Source organism: Polypterus senegalus, chromosome 1, assembly GCF_016835505.1.
Source record: "Polypterus senegalus isolate Bchr_013 chromosome 1, ASM1683550v1, whole genome shotgun sequence".
NCBI lineage: Eukaryota > Metazoa > Chordata > Cladistia > Polypteriformes > Polypteridae > Polypterus > Polypterus senegalus.
Genome location: NC_053154.1, coordinates 205,611,313 through 205,631,170, shown reverse-complemented (window position 1 = coordinate 205,631,170; position 19,858 = coordinate 205,611,313). Strand labels below are relative to the sequence as shown.

At 36.7% G+C, this 19,858-nt stretch overlaps 1 protein-coding gene across 1 annotated transcript in view; it reads right to left on the bottom strand.

Moving 5' to 3' along the window:
- LOC120538325 overlaps nucleotides 1-19,858 on the bottom strand; it is a 148,791-nt gene that overhangs the window by 37,807 nt on the left and 91,126 nt on the right. Inside the window, exon 7 of the mRNA XM_039767789.1 lies at nucleotides 9,095-9,373. Coding sequence (XP_039623723.1) covers nucleotides 9,095-9,373 — 279 coding nt within the window. The remainder of the gene's footprint in view (nucleotides 1-9,094; nucleotides 9,374-19,858) is intronic.

Sequence of the window (19,858 nt, the reverse complement as noted above, 5' to 3'; positions counted from 1 at the left end):
TCTCTTATTTTTTCCAGTAAGAAACTTCTGTATCTTATTTGATATTTTCTTTTTTCATTTATGTAATTTTTAATGAAGGCCTTTTCATAACTCTCTTTTCAAGTTTAACTTTTTTGTGCAAAAGACAATTAAGTGCAATTCAAAATAACATTTTTCCTTCCTTGTTGCAACAAGTAGGATCATATTTTATTTTCCTCAATAAGAAAGTCCATCCATCCATCCATTATCCAACCCACAATAACATAACTACAGGGTCACGGGGTCTGCTGGAGCCAATCTCAGCCAACACAAGGCGCAAGGCAGGAAACAAACCCCGGGCAGGGTGCCAGTCCACCACAGTAAGAATGTCCTATACTTTATTTTATATTTTTTTCTTTTTCATATACATCTTTTCAATAAAAGCCTTTTCATGACTCTCTTTTAATACTTTGCCTAAATAGCATTTGTCATTCTATATAATGCCTAGGGAAAGTATATATAATATTAAAATAATTTGGATATTTCATACTTTGCCCAAAAACATCAGGAATTCTATATATTGCCTAGGCATTCTATACAATGCCCGCGTTTCATACATTGCCGGTAACATATACATGTGTAGCAACCTCACTGAAATAACTGTTTAAAGAAACAGACTTAAAAACTATAAAATAGTAAGCACAGCTGAGGGGAAGTTGGAAGCAAGCCGATTGACTGATTATGGACCAACTTTAGCTGGGCATCTTTAGGGTTGTACTTATTGATCATCAGTTTTAAAACAAACTAAGTGCATCTTCTCACAGAGATTTATTTTCCTGTATTTACTTTGGCGAGGGTTTCAGGAAACATTTAACTTGATTACTAGTTAAACAAACTGAATGCCCTGGGTGTGAGCACCCCCAGTTGGATATATTAAAGCATGAACACATCTGCAGCAACATCTGCCAAAATTAAAGATGTGATTATCATATAATACTCAAATAACAAAATATGAAAAAAGAAAAATAAGAATGATTTCTAATAGAATAGCCAAAAAAATAATGTGAAAAAGATATTATTTGTCATGCTCTATTTTAAAATGATGCAGAATTTTTTCTATCTATTTTTACCATAGACAAGAAGTGTTGTAGAAGTCTGATTTTTTTTTTTGTTTGTTTTGTTTGTGTCATTACATTTTACCCTTCAAGGCATCTGTATTACTCTGAAGTCTGCTCCGAGCATCTTTCTAGTGCACACAGCTCTATGTGTTTTTCCCTATAAACAGCCCTGTGTTGATCACTTGAAAATGCTTGTCCTGACAAATCCAATGTGTCTCATCCCAATCGAGTTGCTTTCTTTCCCATAAACCATAACTACTAGACCCTAAGCCATAACTACATAAACCACCATTAAAGGGAAATAAACACTTTACATCAAGATTCCAACAAATGTTTATTACAATGGTAGATGTGCTATGCACTTAGCGTAGACTTTACTCTTATAATTAAAAAGCAGTGCCAATGTCCACCTTCATTTCTTTTCTTTCTTCCTCTCTAATTTAGCATCGGTGAAGATCCCCCCATGGCTCTCAAATCTAAACATTCCAAATGGCTACATCCACGCTAAGTTTTTGTTTAAACATAGAAACATTAGTCCATTTTTTTTGTCTTTCATCCACACCACCCCGATGTTTTTAACCCCCAAAAACAAAGACTTTTGAAAATGTTCTCTGGAGCCATATACTTCTTTAAATGCCAGGGTCAGCATTGCAATGTGGACAGGCAAAAAAAAGTGCTCTTTGATTTCTTGTGCTTATTATGTAGCCCTTCCCTGACTGCATCCTGCTTATTACAACATCTCACTTCCTGGCTGGTCAATGTTCATGAAGAAAATCATACTTTCACATAGTGAACACAGAAGAGTTGCTTTCTATGGCATTTGTTGTGTTGCTTAACTGTACGCATCTAACATGCATTTTGTGGAGTTCGAATGCTACAATTATGTGCACACAGCAAATAATTTTCCAGTTGCAACTGGTTTACAATAAATTCTGCGGCCGGTGTATTTACCATCCCCTGAAAGATTTTTCCGTTAATGTGCAAATGCTCAGTATAGGTGAATATCTACATTATATATGTTTTCAAATGTTTTGGTGTGGACAGTGATACTTTCACAAACTATGTGAAAACGCAAGTGTGGATGAAGAGTGTTTTCATTTATAATGGCCGTTTTTAAATGAAAACGTACTATTGTGGATGTAGCCACAGTTCTGCAATGTCCTTTAACACCATTATCTTAGAATCATCTGTAATCAGCTTTGCACCTCTAACCTATTTTTATTTTTAAATGTCCACTTGATGTAGAATTTCTGAAAATACAAAATATGTTCTACTCCTACAAGTATCGACAGCATTTTTCTTGAAATTGTTTTCTTTAAACCTTCTTTAAATAGCAAGTTGTTTTAACCCTCCCCATGGGGGAAAAATGTGGTTGCTTCACTCTAGATATACAGTACACGGCGTTTACATTTCACATTTATAAAATACACTAAACGTTTGTCAACATGTACAGTAATGCCTCTATCGTATTATTTATTGCAAGCTCCTCGGCTAATGCCATCTCAAAGTCCTTTGAAAGTGTTAAGCACCTTGATGATGACAGCTTCCTCTAAATTAAATTGCACTTCTGACTGCAAACTTGTTGGCCATGGTGGGAGTTATTAAGAGGGGCATCAAATCACCGCATGTGGTAAGCTTCCTTAAAGCTACTACATAATCCACAATAATCTTATTTCTGATCCCATTGTAGAAAATATGATTGCTTTACTATAACCTAAGCCTGAGGTTTCAGATCTTCTCTCAGAGCAAATCTTCATACAAAGAAAGAATTGGAGTCAAAGTCCTCTAGTATAGTGGGTGTCATCTTGAATAAAAAAATGCACTGCCAAATGACTTTTGCTAGCTTTACTTTATTCAATGTTGTATTTTTCTCTACCTAGTATCTATATGGAAATTGATATATGCTAGTGTATCTCGTACTGCCCCTCAAAATCCTTGATGATTTGGAAACCACAGTTAATACTCTAAACTACATTTCATGGGAATGTTGCTTAACCAACAGAAACATGATTTCTCCTTCTCAGGCTTAATAACCTTTTCTTTATCATTCTCTGTGGGTTTCTTTTTCAGCAGGTACTCTTTGCATCACACAGAGAAACTCCATTTAAGCCCTTTCTAGATTCAACCAATCCAGATTTGCAAGTGGGGATTGTTGTAACTTTCCTGCTGTTGTTTGGGCAATTTAAACATGATCTTAATTTCAATCCTTAGTACAAGATTTCATCAAAAGGTGTAAGATTATCACAATTGTTCTTAAACTCCCGAAACCAACTTATGGTATCACCTGGTACCATCACCAGCTTCCAATGTAAGTCTACCTCATACTTCACCTGTTCTGTACACTTGGGATATAACCTAAAGTTCAGTTTTGCATTCATAAATGGCCAAAAGGAATTCGCTTTCTCAAAAAACATGTCAGTCTATTGTTTCTTTTTGCAGAATGAAGGTTATTCCATGCTGATTGCCATGGAATGGTGGTTACTACAAAACTAAAGATTTCATATAAAAGTGTCTACTATTGTCTTGAGAAAACTGGATCTAACCAGGATAGAAAGGGAAGAGCATAGAGGAGGATAAAGACATCAATGTGTAGTCTGAGAGACAAATGCCTTACAGATCTTCAGATAGCTTCAACCTTAAATACACACAAAATACCAGTGTTGTGTGCAACAGTGAAAAGATGACTTTAGAATGCTGGCCTTGGAGGCAGAGTTTCAAAGAAAAGACATTATGTGAAACTGGCCAATAAAAAGAAAAGATTAAAATGAACAAAAGAAAGCAGACATTGGATGGCAGATGACTGGAAAAGTGTATTATACTGTACTCAGAATCCCAGCATCTTCTTTTCTCTGTTGCACATGATACTTGTATATGCTATGTATTTAAGGAAGAAGCCAACTGAGGGCCTGGAAGGAATTTGTTTCTCAAACCATACACTCTTATGTTCGTATCCTCTTATGCAATTGTGCATCTTGGCTTTCCTCTTCTTTTTCCATCCTGTTTAGATCCAGTCTGTCCTCTTCTCTCAAGGCGGTAATAGACAACCTTTATATGACTTCCTCAGTTTCCTGACAATCATTAATATGGAATAAAGTTAATTCTGTGAAAAGCACATTCTTGAGAAAGCTGTTTCATTTTGGCTATGTCTGAACCTAGAACTGAATTCTATGAATGTCAGTACCCTGCAACTCAAGTGAACAGAACAACAAGTATCAGAGGTGTTACTGCAATTACAAAGGTTTCTCTAATACCTAATTAGTATTTAAACATGACTACAGATACACTAAGGGAGTTTACTGTTAGAAAACTGAAGGAATGACTGTAATGTAAATGTACTTTAAATGAGTCATTTCAAGCAGTAGTAGCCATATCCACTAGTAATGCCTTGGCTTTATGTTTAAATTAGTTTAATGGCATCTTGATAAAAAAAAGGTCTCACTTTTTATCAAACAACTTAAAAACTTCTGGGTGTGTCCAAACTTTTGACCAGTAATGAAAAGTTGAAACTAAAATCTTTGTTCATCTAGGTCAGAGGTCTCCAAACTTTTTGCCACGAGGGCTACATTGGATACTTCAGCACTTTTCAGCGGTCTGTAGTAAAAAAAATATATATAACTCTAGATATATGAGTTTTATTGAAAGCAGAAAATTTTATATTTTGAGATTAAATCATTGTATATTAATGACGATGAACACTATCAGCAAATTCTCATATTTTCATCACAAATTAAAATAAACCATTAATGTGAATAATGGAACTGTTTTGCCATTGTTTTTAAAATCTTATTAGACTGCGGTTCAAATTTTAAAATGCTAATTACAAGTAGCGACTTCAAATGTTAATCAGATAAATTTGCCCTATATTTTGACTTGATATATTTAATTCGGGAAATAGTTTGTTGGCAAAGATACATTGTTTAATATTTTCATTTGCCTGAAGTTCAATAATTTCCATTTGAATTTGACTTGGGACATCAGCAACATCACAGTCAAATGGATTCTGAAACAATCTAATTTCCCTAGCATTGGCATGTAAATCAGCAAATCGCTTCTGAAATTGTTTTGGTTTTTTTTTTTATTAATTTTATTACAATCCATACAAAGCAATCACGTTTTTACAAAAAGAAAAATTGAGTTAAGAACAGATCGATCCCCACCCCTGAGAGAGAGAGCAAGCCAAACGGCGTAAAATTTAAGGCTTGTAAATATACCTAAATTAATAAATTCTCTGTGCTTCATGAACTTATTTTAAAATTTTACTGATTAGATCCTGCCATGTTTTGAAAAAAGTCTGTACGGATCCTCTAACTGAGTATTTGATTTTTTTCCAGTTTCAAATAATATAACACATCGGTTTCCCACTGACTTAAAAGAGGAGAGTTTGGGTTCTTCCAGTTTATCAGAATGAGTCTGCGTGCCAAGAGTGTAGTGAATGCCATCACAATTTGTTTGTCCTTCTCCACTTTAAGCCCCTCTGGAAGAACCCCAAACACAGCTGTTAATGGGTTAGGAGGGATTGTGAGTCCAAGACTGTCTGAGAGGTAATTAAAAATTTTGGTCCAGAATAATGTTAATTTGGTGCAGGCCCAGAACGTGACCCAGTGAGGCTGGGGCTTGGTTGCAACGTTTGCAGGTTGGCTCATGCCCTGGAAACATTTTGGAGAGTTTTAGTCGAGACAGATGTGCTCGATATATAATTTTGAGTTGTATAATTGTATGCTTTGCGCATATGGAGCTCAAGTGAATTCTCTGCATTGCTACTTTCCACTCCTTTTCTGATATATTAATTGAGAGATCTTTTTCCCAGTATCCTCTTGGATCTTTGAAAGGGAGGGACTGTAAACTTGTTTTATATATTGCAGAAATTGTTGTTTAAGATCTGAAATAACTAAATTTGCGAATGAAAAAAGGAAATTCTGCTTCATCCTTTTATTGCAATTCTGCACAGTATGGCATATGAGCAAAGTTAAAATATTTCACCTGGCCTTCCAGAAGTATCACCTTTGCTCTGAATGCCTTGATATGAGTTAATAAATCACAAATTAAGTTATTTTCACCCTGCAACTTTAAATTCAAATTGTTCGTGTGGTTCACCAGATCTGCAAAAAATGCCAATTTCCAAAGCCACTCGGTATCTGATAAAAGTTGTTCATAATGGTTTTTCTCAGTAAGAAATATATCAATTTCATTCCTGAGATGAAAGAAGTGTGAAAGAACCTTTTCACAACTAAGCCATCGAACTGCAGTATAATATGTCAAGTCAATATACTCGGAATTACATTCCTTGAGAAAAGACCGAAACTGCCGATGATAAAAAGTTCATGAGAGCAAATGAAATTTACCATAGAAATAACAGATTTCAAGACACAGCTCATAACAACATATATTCCACAAAGTGATTATTGGTGGATAACACAGTGAAGAAACATTGGTTTTGATATGCCTGCACCCTCACAAGCTTTTGTGATTTGTCGAACCAAACCCATCTTTATACCAGACATGTTTTTTCCTCCATCAATTGTCACACACTGCAGAAGATTCCAGTCCAAATTAAATTCTGTTAGAGTTTTTTGAACTTCTTTGAAAATATCCTCTCCTGTTGTAGTGCCATGTATGTTGTGAAGTGACGCTAATTCCTGTGTGACATTAAGTTCATCGTCAATGCCACGAAAAAATACTACGAGTTGCGAGGTATTACAAACATCAGTTGATTCATTCATCGAGCCATATAACATTGTGCTTTGCCTACAACTTGTTGGATAATGCTACTTCCCATATTTTCGACCCAACGAGCAATAATATTTGGTGAAAGACTTATCATTTCAAAAAGATTAAGTTTTTCTGGGCATAACTCAGCCACTGCTTCCATCATACATTCTTTGATGAATGGTTTTCCTCTTTTAGCCTAAACATAAGCAACCTTGTAGGTTACCAAAGTTGAGGCTTCATTTTCTGAGTTTGCTTTCATAAATAAGTCTTTCTGAGAAAGCAGACAACAGCATAATGATTAAAATTCATGTGAACGCCCCTTTTCTTTAAATTGTGAAAATGTTGAAGCATGTTTTGTTTCATAGTGGCGGCATATATTGTATTCTTTGAACACAGCAACAGTGTCTGTACAAATGAAACATACGACTTTATCCTTTGACTTTGATTGTATGAAGTATTCTACGCCCCATTCTTCATTAAACAAATCACATTCATGATTAACTTTTCTTTTCTTTTTCCCATCCATGTTCAAACTATAAGAGAATACATTTATAAATAATTATGAAATTATCAAAATTGTAAGAACTCCGCACAAGCAAATATGTGAATAAGTGAATACACACGCAATTACAAATTGAGAATTACACCACACCACTGCAAGTATTCTTATGTACACTTAACCTTAATAACTAGTAACAAACTTCCAGATTCAATTAAAAAATTAGTCACAGCGCCACAGTTACCTACAACACCACGAATTGACACTGTCGATCTGGGCCGAACAAGTATGAAGAAATACCTCAAAGTATATAATTACAATCCAGTATTAAATAAAGTTGTGAATAATATTAATATTAACATAATATGGATTATCAATGTATTTTGAACACAATTATAATTAATGCATTTGAAGTCTATCGACACCCCGTGTTTTTTTGGCGGATTCTCATTGGAAAATTAGTCCAATTGGCGCATTTCCGCACAATTCTTCCACGGGCCCGATAAAATCATATCACCTGCAGGCTATACTTTAGAGACCCCTGATCTAGGTGTCTGCCACAGTTTACACACTGGCTAAACATACAACGCCACTTTTGATAATGTATTTAGCTAAGCCAGAACATTTTATAAATCTGAAAAAAGACAAAGACTATACTCTGGTTTTTTATGTTCGTGATAAAGCCTCTCTGTGTAAATTGCTCTCAAATGCAGGTGTTGTACTCTGCTAAGGAGACAAACTTGCAAATTACGGAACCCAATCATTCAATAATACTCACTCCTGAGTGTATTCTGTGCAAATGGTCTTCTTTTTAAAATAATATACAAAAGAAATAAGCAACAACATTGAACAGCAAGGTCAGCTGCTATCAAGAATTGAGCCATTAGATCAAAATACTTTTATAGCTCCTTCAGTGGATTCAGCAGACCATCTCTGATACAGGCTAGCATTTTAGATGGGTTGACCAGTGCAGGTTGTAATCTGTCAGATGTGTGAGTATAACTTAAAACCTATGGGGAAAATGAAATTAATGTCACACCATTGCTTTATCATCGATCTCTTCTGCCTGCCAGGACTAAGAGCTCTGAACTCACTGTTGTGCTGCTGCTATCTCCACCACTGTGTTTCTTATTCAGTCTAAACAGATGGCAACAATGGGTCAGCAGTGACCAGACAGTGAAGTGGTGTTACCAGACACACTTTAACTTTTAACACGTCTCAACAATTATATCTGCCTTGTGGTAAATAAAAAGGGTTTGACACTTGGTATCCCAACACTTCAGGGTTTCTTTTATTACAAATGTTTCATGAAAATACTAGAAGACAGCATTAAAAGAAACCTCCAGAATATTCAAGGTGGCTTTTTAATGGGAACAAGTAGAGGCAGCCTCCCAAAGATAAACTTTTGATATTGTGAATAAAATTTAAGCTGAACAGGAAAGTAAGCTGTTTCTGTAGCACAGACTTGGTGAATTAGGTTTTAAATTATGTAACTAAGTTTATTTTAGACTATTCTTCTAAAGCATGAATCACTGAAGCAACCTCAAAACATGAGCTCCACACTGAAATACGCAGAAAAATCTTTTATCTACCTGCTTTGTGTAGAAGTAGTAGAGTTCTATTTAGCAATTTACTTATACAAGAAAAAGTACACACTGATATGTACATTTTTAGAGTGATGTACTATAAACAGTGGAGAAAGTGAGACAGAAACAATACTAGGCAGCGCATCTGCTAACGTACGGTGGCCAAGGAAAAACCATGACATAAGAAAAAGGATGCTAATCATTAGATTTTAAGAAGAACATACCAGATCATATAGCGGTGTGGTGTTGATGAGAAGCTGTAGGAGGATCATGCTAAGGTTGTACAAGTCACTGACCACTAGAGCCAGGAAGGCCTGAGCTTCTCCTGCCAAAGAGAGCACTGAATGGAGTGGCCGCAAGGAAGCGAGTGCCTGAATTAAGTTGGAGAGTTGTAAGAGGGCCAGTTGCTGTTGGGGCTGTACTTTGTTGATCAGCGCAGTATACATTCTCAGGATCCAGAATGCCAATGCATGGAGAGCATTAAAGAGCTGAGAGGAACCCATCTGTGAAAATTGTGAAAAAAGAAACGAGAAAGACAAAAGAGAAACATTGTCATCATTATATCTATAAACAACAAAACTGCATGTTAGCACAACACAACCAGAAAAGTAGCACAAATGTCATTAGATGGCACATGACAGCCAGCAGCATTCTTCACTCACATGTTTTAAGGTCTCACAAAAGTGTGAATAGAAAAACAGGAAGACAGTTAACTGCCAAATAAAATGGGTCTTGGCAACCTTGCAGATGGCACAGCAAAGCATTCTTCAGACAAATACGAAAATACAAAGACAGTCAAGCCTCACTAGTCTTGTTGGTCAATGCCTGATTAGAGGTAACAATGCCTTACTTTAACAGGCTTACTAACAGCTAACTGGACTATCAGAAAACCTTTTGATTGGGAAGACCAAGGTCAGAGAAGCCGCTGCAGTAGTGCAAAGTATCAGTTTGTGAGGAGTTGTTTCATTAATTTAATTTAACGCAAAGGCCTTCATGCAAGACCAAATCAAGATCCACAGACTAAACATGAAATTCTACATACACCTAAAATAAAACAACAAATACAAAATATGGGCTGCTTGTTCTACTTTACTTTAGGGTCCATCCACATGCCCGGGACACTTAACAGGACAAATGTTATACGATTGACTATTTAGAGTTTTTTTATTAACTATTTGTCTGCACAGAAGGTCACATTCTATCCATCCATCCATTATCCAACCCGCTATATCCTAACTACGGGCCACGGGGGTCTGCTGGAGCCAATCCCAGCCAACAAAGGGCGCAAGACAGGAAACAAACCCCGGGCAGGGCGCTGGCCCACCGCAGGTCACATTCTATCCTTTAGTAATATCTGTTTACTAGCTAAGGCTATACTTTTTGGAAGTCTCCTTATCAAACACCGCTAGTGCCACCTTTTAAAATTCATACAAAATCAGCATATTACTTCAACTTAATAAAATAACAGGGGTAATTTTTTTAGGCTAAAGATGAGACACACCAATTCTTTTAACAGTCTCATGCTGTTTTGGTCACAATAACTGATATGGCCTCAGTCGAAGTAATATCAGTAGTAGTAGTAGTATAGTCACATTAGGAAACACTCAGACCTCTGGTCCTTGGAAAAAGGTGGTCCTTATGAAACACAGCACCTCAGGTCACTCTGCCGAAGGTGCCACTGCCTTTATCGTGTCTTAATGGTGTGTTTCACTGCCTTATGTATAACTTATTTTTGTGATAAAAGTGATAAGTTGGCCTGTACAAGGTACTCCACTATCAACAGACGTCAGCACAGTTCTTTTTTTTCAGCAATGTCATGTGGCCATGCCACTGCTTGCCATTAAAAGGACTTGAAGCCCAATTACTGTACATGGCAGAGGAAGCCTCCCCCTCCAATTCTTTCCAAAGTTTTTTGTTTGTGCTTGGAATGAATGACTTGTGTTTGCGATGAAAATGATCAGTCTGCCCGTGTAATGTGCTTCACTGTCAGCAGATGTTGCCACGTTTTTTTCTTTCCTATCCTGAATGCTGCGTGTCTGTGCTGCTCTGTTTTTCCAGTCAGCATTGATGCTTTCTGTGAGAAGGGCACAAAGCCCAATTACATGGCCAAGGTAGCCCGCACCTCCAATTCCTGGGTCATGTTATGTATATCACATCATAAAACTGCAAAAAATATGTATGCAAAAACTATTGACAAAAACTTTAAATGTTTTGCTTTTATATAGTAAATATCTGATATATATCAAGTAGATATCTTAAAGTAAGCTTAAAAAAATCATAAGTACACATTTTTTGATAAGTCAATAATTCTTAAAATAAGGAAAACAAGATTTAATATCAATAAATATAAATACTTTTCACTTGCTTAGATTTAATTTTTTGCAGTATAAGCTGAGGATTAAGATCAAGATTAAGGTTCAAGGCCCAGAGGTTCACGACTATTTACATAACACAGACAATGTTTAGCATTTTATATATACAGATAAACAGAGTACAGTGAAATTCTTACTAAAATGATTTTATATACTTTAATAATAAGATAACACAATCATCATTCCTCAAAAGAAAATGGTTCTAGTGCCTGAAAGGAAATAATTTACTGTATATATTACCATTTCTGCAGTTTACAATAAACTCTTTCCAGTTTAGCGTCATGGGGTGCCATAGGCTTTTCTTATAGCAATGCACATAAGGCAAGAACCTACCTGGTGAGGGTGCCAGTTCAGTGATGCACTAACCAAGCTAGTACCAAGTTACTGTATATTTTGTAGGTAACCTAACAATATGGTCTTGAACTATGAGTGAAAACTGGAATTTAAAAAAAAAATTCACACAGATGTGAAGACAGCCACTGGTGTAGCGGGTGCCATTGTAGCCCTAGTGAGGCAGAAGTACCTTCTGGTGCAAAAGGCCCCCTCACCAGACCTTACATTCCATTTTTAGACTAAACAAAATAGTGAAAAATTAGCGTGTCATGTTGTATGATGTAACAGGCAACATGAAAAAATCTGCATAAATTATCTACTAGACAATGAAGACAGCCATTGTGAAAAAAAAGAACAAAGTGCTGCACAAATCAAGCAACTGACATATCAGACCATTGACAAACTACCAAAGGTAATATCTGTGTTTAATGCATCTGCGGAAGAGGCCATGTCCAAAATGGAGATTACTGTAGGTCATGTGAATCGAGAATTGTGGAAAGTGGGACAAAAAGGCTAGCTCTTCTAGTTGTCCTCCTTATCCACCTCTTCCTACTGAAGACAACCATGAGTTTATTTCTAGCAATGTGCCAAGCAACCTTACAGCCCAAAAACTAGGTTGAAATAACGATATGCAGTATTTGCAGAGAAATAAGTAAATAATAACATTAAGGTCCCAGAATTTTTCATTATCATATGTTAATGCCACAGCAGTTTTCCTCTGAATTGAAGCAAATTGGCCAGGCATTGTGGAGGTTTAATTTGGACTCTAAACATTTGTTTGAATAGTTTCTGACTTCTGCAGAGAGGTAAATGAGTTTGAAGTACAAGAGAACACTCATGCAACATTTTTCTAGGGATCGACAGAAAAAAAACTTTTAAATATAGAAAATTGTCAAGGATTTCTTAGGATCCTGCAAGTACAAGTTTAGGTTTGCTGTGTTCATGTTTTTCACTTCAGTTATTTTTATTCAATTTGAGTTTATTTTGGTCTGTTTAATCTGTTGAATTATTATTATCATTTTTGTTGTTTCTGATTGTTATACTTTTCATGAATGCCGCCATATTTTTTACAGCACTGTTGTTATAAACTGCATGGTACAACCTTGTGTTTGATATTTGAAACCAAAAAAGGTTACATTTAAACTACCACTAAGTTCCTGCTTTTTTACTCATATTTGACAAAGATCTGGTAATTTAGACAAGTATGATTAGCAAAAAACACAATGGAATCAAAACTCTTCAGAAAGTATTTACACTACACTCGTAACGACTGTTATGCAATCAAACAGTCCAAGTTAGTGTCACTAGTCCTGTCTTCTATCCTTTGGGACTTTTGTTTCTATGTACACAACATCGGCAGGAATAATTGTGTTCAAACTAAACCCGCTCCAATCTTTCGTTTCTTGATTCTTTTCAGTGCCATCATAAGCTAATGAATTTGCACACGTCTAGCACTGAAATGCTGTGAAGTAGAGCAGCAACCATCACCTTTTAGTTTGCATCTGTCTGACAAAATTGCTTTATTCATTTTGTCCAGGCAGGGCATATTCACGATAGACAGATTTGGATCAGTCAGTCATAAATTGTATGTAAAAAGTAAAAAATGATACAAGGCAAAAATCAGGAAAGAGAAAATCAGGATAGATCTACTTTTAGATACCATGTGAACGTAGCCTTAAAAGTCTTACGCTTCTTCAGACAAGAGCTTTTCTATGTCAATAACAGCATAAAAAAATGTTAAATGTGTACAAATACTTTCTATGAGAACATTAAATTGGTGTTCTTTTTTCAAGGAGGGGCTGTTACTGCCAGGGGGTCATGAATTCAGTGCTATGCCACTGGGGACGATATAAAAAACCCATGTTTACAGCAACCCATATTGTAAATAAGTCAAGGGTTGTGTTACTGCGCCATCACTTCAGTCTCTGAAAAATACCCTTCCAATTGCCTTTATAATTATTTTGCTTATCTGATTCTTTACTTCCATTTTTACTCTAGTCTGAAAGAAAACTACTTTTATGGTAAATACGTCATCTTGTTCTTGGGGTTTTCTCTCACGTTAATGCTGTTGCTAAAGCACTTACAGAAATTAGCAAGCCAACAAATTTAGCCTTCTTTATAATGATTATACACAATTGTTGTGTGTGAAAACATTAACAAAATTTTTAAAGAGATTACAACAATTGTTCTGTATATTAAAGTCCTGACTATATTTCTAATCATTTAAAAACTGAGAAATGTATGGAGCTTAGATTCAAAGCATTAAAACAGTGCATGGCATTTAGGCACAGGCAGAGACATGTGAGGAGTAAGCTGAACAAGTCTCAATTAAATTCCTTTTTTTTTTAAATTCAGTACTTGATGTGGGTTCAGACCCATTTACCCAATTATCCCAGCATGTACTTTACTCTCACGTGCACTGGTGCTTGGCTTTTTTTTACCTCCTCTGTTTTAGCTGCTAATAAACAGTAGCCTCAGTGTCTCTGCCAGAACTTAACAATTAGAAGGCCCTGTTTTTAAAGATAGCACTTTTGAATACTCATGTCAGCCCTGATTAAACTTTTAAAACATGCTATTTTTATTTGTGAACTTCTTATTTGTACATTTTTATCTGCTCCATTTGTATCACAAACAGCTGATATGAAACAGAGAGAAACATGTTGTGTTTTCCTTGTGTCAGTGAACAACTGGGGCACAAATTGTATGTACGAAGCCCTGCTGAGCTCCTTATGCTGCATGCTGTTATAAGACCTCAAAAAACTCTTGTCAGCTTTCAGTCCAACAAATCTGTAAAGTTTGATCCTAGGAAATAATGCAACTTTAAATATTATATTTAAAACCAATTCAATTAAGAAATAAATCATTTCAGATGTTGTCATCCCCCACTAAATGTCAATACTCAACTTGAAAAGGCCCTCACCATGGCATGAAAAATCCATAATTCAGATTTATAAATGCACTTCTTATTTCCTCAGTTGAACTTCTCAAAAAACCTAGCCAGCTGCAGCCATATCTTCAAGCTTTCTGAGGCACTCCACGTGTGCTTAAATGAGTTTATAGGATGCAAACTCATTTTCAGACAGATTTATCAATTATCACGTGGAAGGCTGCAGCCTGAACCTCTAATGGAATCTAATTTGGTTTGATTTCCCTCTAGATGCCAGCCAAGAGAAAAAAAAGTCACCTGCTGTATACATATACTGAGTATGTATGAAGAAATAGATAGATAGATAGATAGATAGATAGATAGATAGATAGATAGATAGATAGATAGATAGATAGATAGATAGATAGATAGATAGGAAAGGTACTTTGTTAATGTGTACTCATCCAGGACACCATAATACTATGAACTGAGGGACCTGCAGAAGGTATTGCATTCTGCTGGTACATGGACCTTCTACGATTTCACCTCACCAAGGAAATGATTCTGTCATTTGATGCCACAGGTTGCCAGCCACATTGCCACCATCCTGTTTATGGGACATCAATAGCCATGAAACTGAGGACAGACTAGTGTAATGAGGACCCAAACAACAACAAGGTGGCACAAAAAAGTGCATGGGGCAGTTTATTCTAAAGAGGCAGTATTCAATAAATACTCCAAATCCATTTACTTCTTCATCTGGTCGTTGTCAGGGCAAAGGGAGACCTCAACATCGCAGTCCTACACATCCCCCATTCAATAAATGGACCCGAGCTGTGTCTGCCTAAAGCTTCCAGGGCCCTTGCACATCTTCAGGAAGAACCAGATGCAGGGCACCTGAGCTGCTCCACAACAATCACAACAACTCCCAGGGTACCTTGCCCATCTACTGGATGATGCTGCACTCAAGCCTCCTTACTCCAGTTCACTCTGGTGGCATCTCCTCCTCTCCACTCACTTCGCTGCTCAGTAGCCTTCAACCCAGCTTTTCTGCTCAGCAGTCAACTTAGCATATGCTGCAATTCCTTCTCTCTCATCTTTCTCCAACCAACAATCACTCTCCAAACAAACCAAAATATGAACCACATAATAATTCCTAGCACTAACTCATTCCCCTTTACATTCTACTTATCCCACAGCTGGTACCTACTGATTGTAGAGCTGCTGCTGAATGACAATCCTTTCATTAATGCAACACACTCTTTCACATGCATGCTGCACTCTGGCATCAGTTAAAGGGGTTGCACTAAAAAAAACAACTAATAAATTAAACAATTAAAACAACCATCTGTCTTACCACAGGTCACCTCAGGAGGTGACCTGAGGCAGATAAGTAGTGCAGCCTGAGATCTGTTGAGCACAGGGATGAGAAGACGCTAAATTGACTTCATGACCACCATGCCCCTATAGATGGTCTTCTGCTCGGTGCACACCTACCAGTTTGGCTTGTATCAAACCAAGCCTCAAGAGAATAGGACGAGAGGGTAACCTCTCATCTGCATAAGATAAAGAGAAAAGGTAGATTTATGTGGGTATTTTGAAAAAGAATACTCATGACAAAGCAGAGGTTGAAGTGAAAAATTGAGTAAATATTTAATTGTTGCAAGTGAACTAAATAAAAGATGTGGTCAAAACAAAAGACAGAACCTAAAAAAGAGGGATCAAAAAATAGTAGAGGCAAAAGTAATAATCCAAAATAAAGGGTGATAAACACGTTTAACTGATTGATGTTGTACTTTGGGCAGTTGATAATTTTGTTTTTATTTATTTTATTTTTTATTGTATGGCCACAAACCTTTCATTGTTTCACAGATGCAGGATGGCTGCAGAGATGTAACTATGAGATGTTGAGTGACACCACAGCCTCCTTTCTTCTCCTATTAAATATGGCTGGGAGAGTTCTAAGGTCATGAGTTCTTCTGTTCATTTTGGAGGTTCTAAACTCATTCAGCTTGTGGATATCCCCTAATATTTACAACAGTTATTTTTCTTCTTTGCTTTAGAGCCTTTATAGTTTTGTACGTTTGCTTTTCATTTGTGTGACATTTCTTCGTTTTTTTTTTTATTTGTCCCATAGGAGCTAGCTAATTTCAGATAGGTACTCACACCTGTCCACGTAGGTGAGTTCACGCAAGTGAGCAAAAGAACCCACAGAATGTTTAACCATAATAGCATAAAACATTGTTTATGATGCATATCATTATACATAGGTCTAAATTTGCACTGTTTCCACTTCACTGGTTAATGCCATCAGGTAGCGCACCAGCTCCTCAAACCCAACACAGACAGACATGGACATAAGGTCAGCAACACACGTTTTTTATTTTGGCTGTGGGAAATGCTTCCCTCATTTCTCACCTGCTCAGCATAGTACGAAACACTTTAATTACAGCACACAGCCCTTTCTATTCTTCTTTCTTTTTCTGTCTTTCTCTCTGTGTTCTTTTTCCACCTCCACTACACTTCCGGCAAGCTTAGTCCTCCTAACTCCAGAATCACTCCCTAAAAGAAGGCAATGGGCTTCTTTTATGCTATACCTGGGAGTACTTCCAGTGGCCCATTAGCATGATATGGAAATACTTCCAGGTTAGGCGGAAGCCCGACAAAGTAGGACTCTGCAATTCCTGCAGCACCCCTGAAACCCAACAGGGCTGAGGCACCACACTCCAACTCCCAGAGGGCCCTGTGGGAATCTATGGTGATGCTGCAACCTAGGAGGACTGCCACCTAACACTCCAGGGGAGGTAATGCCTTGTGCATTTCCACTTTCCCAATCCTTCCAGTATACAGGAATCCCGGTTGGGCAAGTGTCCCAACTGTCCGCCCTGTACTCTTAAGCCCTAGTGTAAGCTACAAGAACAGACAACATCTCTATATTATATAAAAAAATCCTTGGACAAGATGGGACTTTTTAGCTTGGGTTGAAATGTACAGCTGTAGAATGTTATTAGTGGAAATGTCATTTAGTAGTAAACTGAATACTGCATAAATGAGTGTGGAGAGTAGTAAAGTTGAACAGTCATTATTCACGCCAATTTACAGATCTAGTTTCACGAGTTTCTGTGTGGAATTTGCACATTCTCCCAGACCCAGTGTAGTGTTTTCTCTAACACACATACAAAACAATAAAAATAATGTGAAATGGCGATTCCAGAATAGCGTGAATGGGATTGTGCATTGGTGCGCATATGTTAGTTGATCCATTGACAGGCTGGTGCAGACTTTCTTGCCTTTCACAAAATGCTAATGGGAAAGGTACCAACCACCTGTGACCATGAATTGCATTCTATAACATTCTGAAACATGCAATACTTCAACACCAGAGAAACACTGCAATAAACGAGATTAATAAGCAAATGAAAGCTGCCCATTTGGTCCTTCAGGTTTTGATCGTTTCATCCAGTTTAATTTTGGATAGTGGAAAAATGTCTCCAGAACTGTGTGACTGATGAAGGCTTTCTAACAGATTTGTAACTAACACTGGCCATAACTAAAAATATAACACTGGCCATAAATAAACAATGGAGCACCTTTGAAGAACTCTACAAGCTATGTGGCATTTAGGACCTTCTGTCTAAGTTGGAAGGTGTAGGCCCACCTGTCTCTACATGTAGCACAGAAAAGTGTAACATTTAATAATTCCTGTAATTAATAAAGTTACATTTCAAAATTCATTACTTTGAGTGATTTTTGTGTTTTCGCCCTTTCATTATTAGTTTACTGCATTATTTTGATGCCCCACATGACTACTTTGTTATCGGCTTGCCCCAGTGTTTTGTTTTTTTGCCATTTTGGTTTTTCTACTTTTCTTGAGTTGCACTGTTTTCATTTTATTTTGTTAGTTGTTCTATAATTGTTAATTTATGTTTGTTTGTTTAATCATGTCCTTTTGATCTTCTGTTAATTATAACATCAAGCATTGTAGTGTATTTGATGTATGAGAGTCAAGAGCCCTAATGAGAATACAAGTCCCAGATGTTAGATTTCATCTTCATTCCACTACACTTTGGCAGTGGCATTAGTTAGTTAACCTCTAGCTGTGTTCTCTTCTCTCTTTTTTGCCCTCTAGTGTGTTTAGTTTTTGTGGCCTTTCAGACCATCTCTTTAGATGAGTTTTGCTTTGCTTGTTGACCTTGTTTCTGGGTATTTTTTGATTTCCGTTTTATTTATAACATTAAATTCCCATTTTACATAGATCTTTTTTTTCTATTAATTAATGCTATTTATTGGGAGTTAATTTGGAAATTTATTTTACTGTTTATTTATTTTTGTATTTCTTTAGAATTAAGAGTGTTTTGAAGTTTTTCATTATTTTTGCTATACCTAAAATAACCTTTATTGTAAAGTTTTGCTGTGTGGCCAGAGTTTTTGGAAGTTCCCCTCTCCTTTTGGGATGTAGCAATAGTCACCAGGGGCCTCATGCATTAGAATTCACACTAAAACATGGCTTACGGACAAAAGCGGAAATGTGCGTAGGCACAAAAAATCCAGATGCATAAATCTGTGCGTTCTCCAACTTCCACGTTCTTCCGCTCCATAAATCCCAGTCAGTGTGAAAAGTAATGCACATGCATGCGCCTGTTGCCACTCCCAAACTCCTCCCAGAATTATGGCTCTTTGAATATGCAAATCAATATAAATAGCCCTTAAGCTCAGCATTCTGTGAAAAGTCAATGGCAAAAGCCTGGGGGAAAATAGAAGAATTTCAGCGAATACCAAGTGGAAGCAAGGAAAAACGTAGTATTTGTTGGTATAAACAACAAAAGGAAGTTGATCGAGTGACATAGAGTGTCGGAGAAATTCGAAAGCTCAAGTTCACAAAGTCGCAAATAAAAAAGAAGTTGCCAAATATCAAAGTCGCCATGAAAAGGCGAGTCGTTGCCCACTGTCTGAGTGTTATATGAAAGCTTATTAGGGTACAGAGAAAAGAAAAAAATAGGCACACAGTGAAGAAAAAAGCTCGAAATGTCAACTTTAATCTCGAAAGTTCCACATTAATCACGTAGTTTATTTTGTCATTAAAGTAGAACATCATACACTTCATCTTTAAATCGTTTAATTTACTAGTTTCTCAAATTCCATCGTAACCAAAGTAGAACGTTAAATGCTTTGTTTTGTATGTTCTTCTATGTGCTCTATGTGTGTGAATCACTATGTGCTTCTTAAACAGGCTTAAAATTAAAATACTGAGATGTATACTTGATATCATTTTCATGATGATAGGAGTTAAAGCATGTTTTTAAATATGGGAATACGGTGGCGCAGTGATATTGACGAGCTGGCGCCCTGTCCAGAGATTGTTCCTGCCTCCCGCAACATGCTTGCTACGCCATGCGCAACCTTCGATGAAATAATTT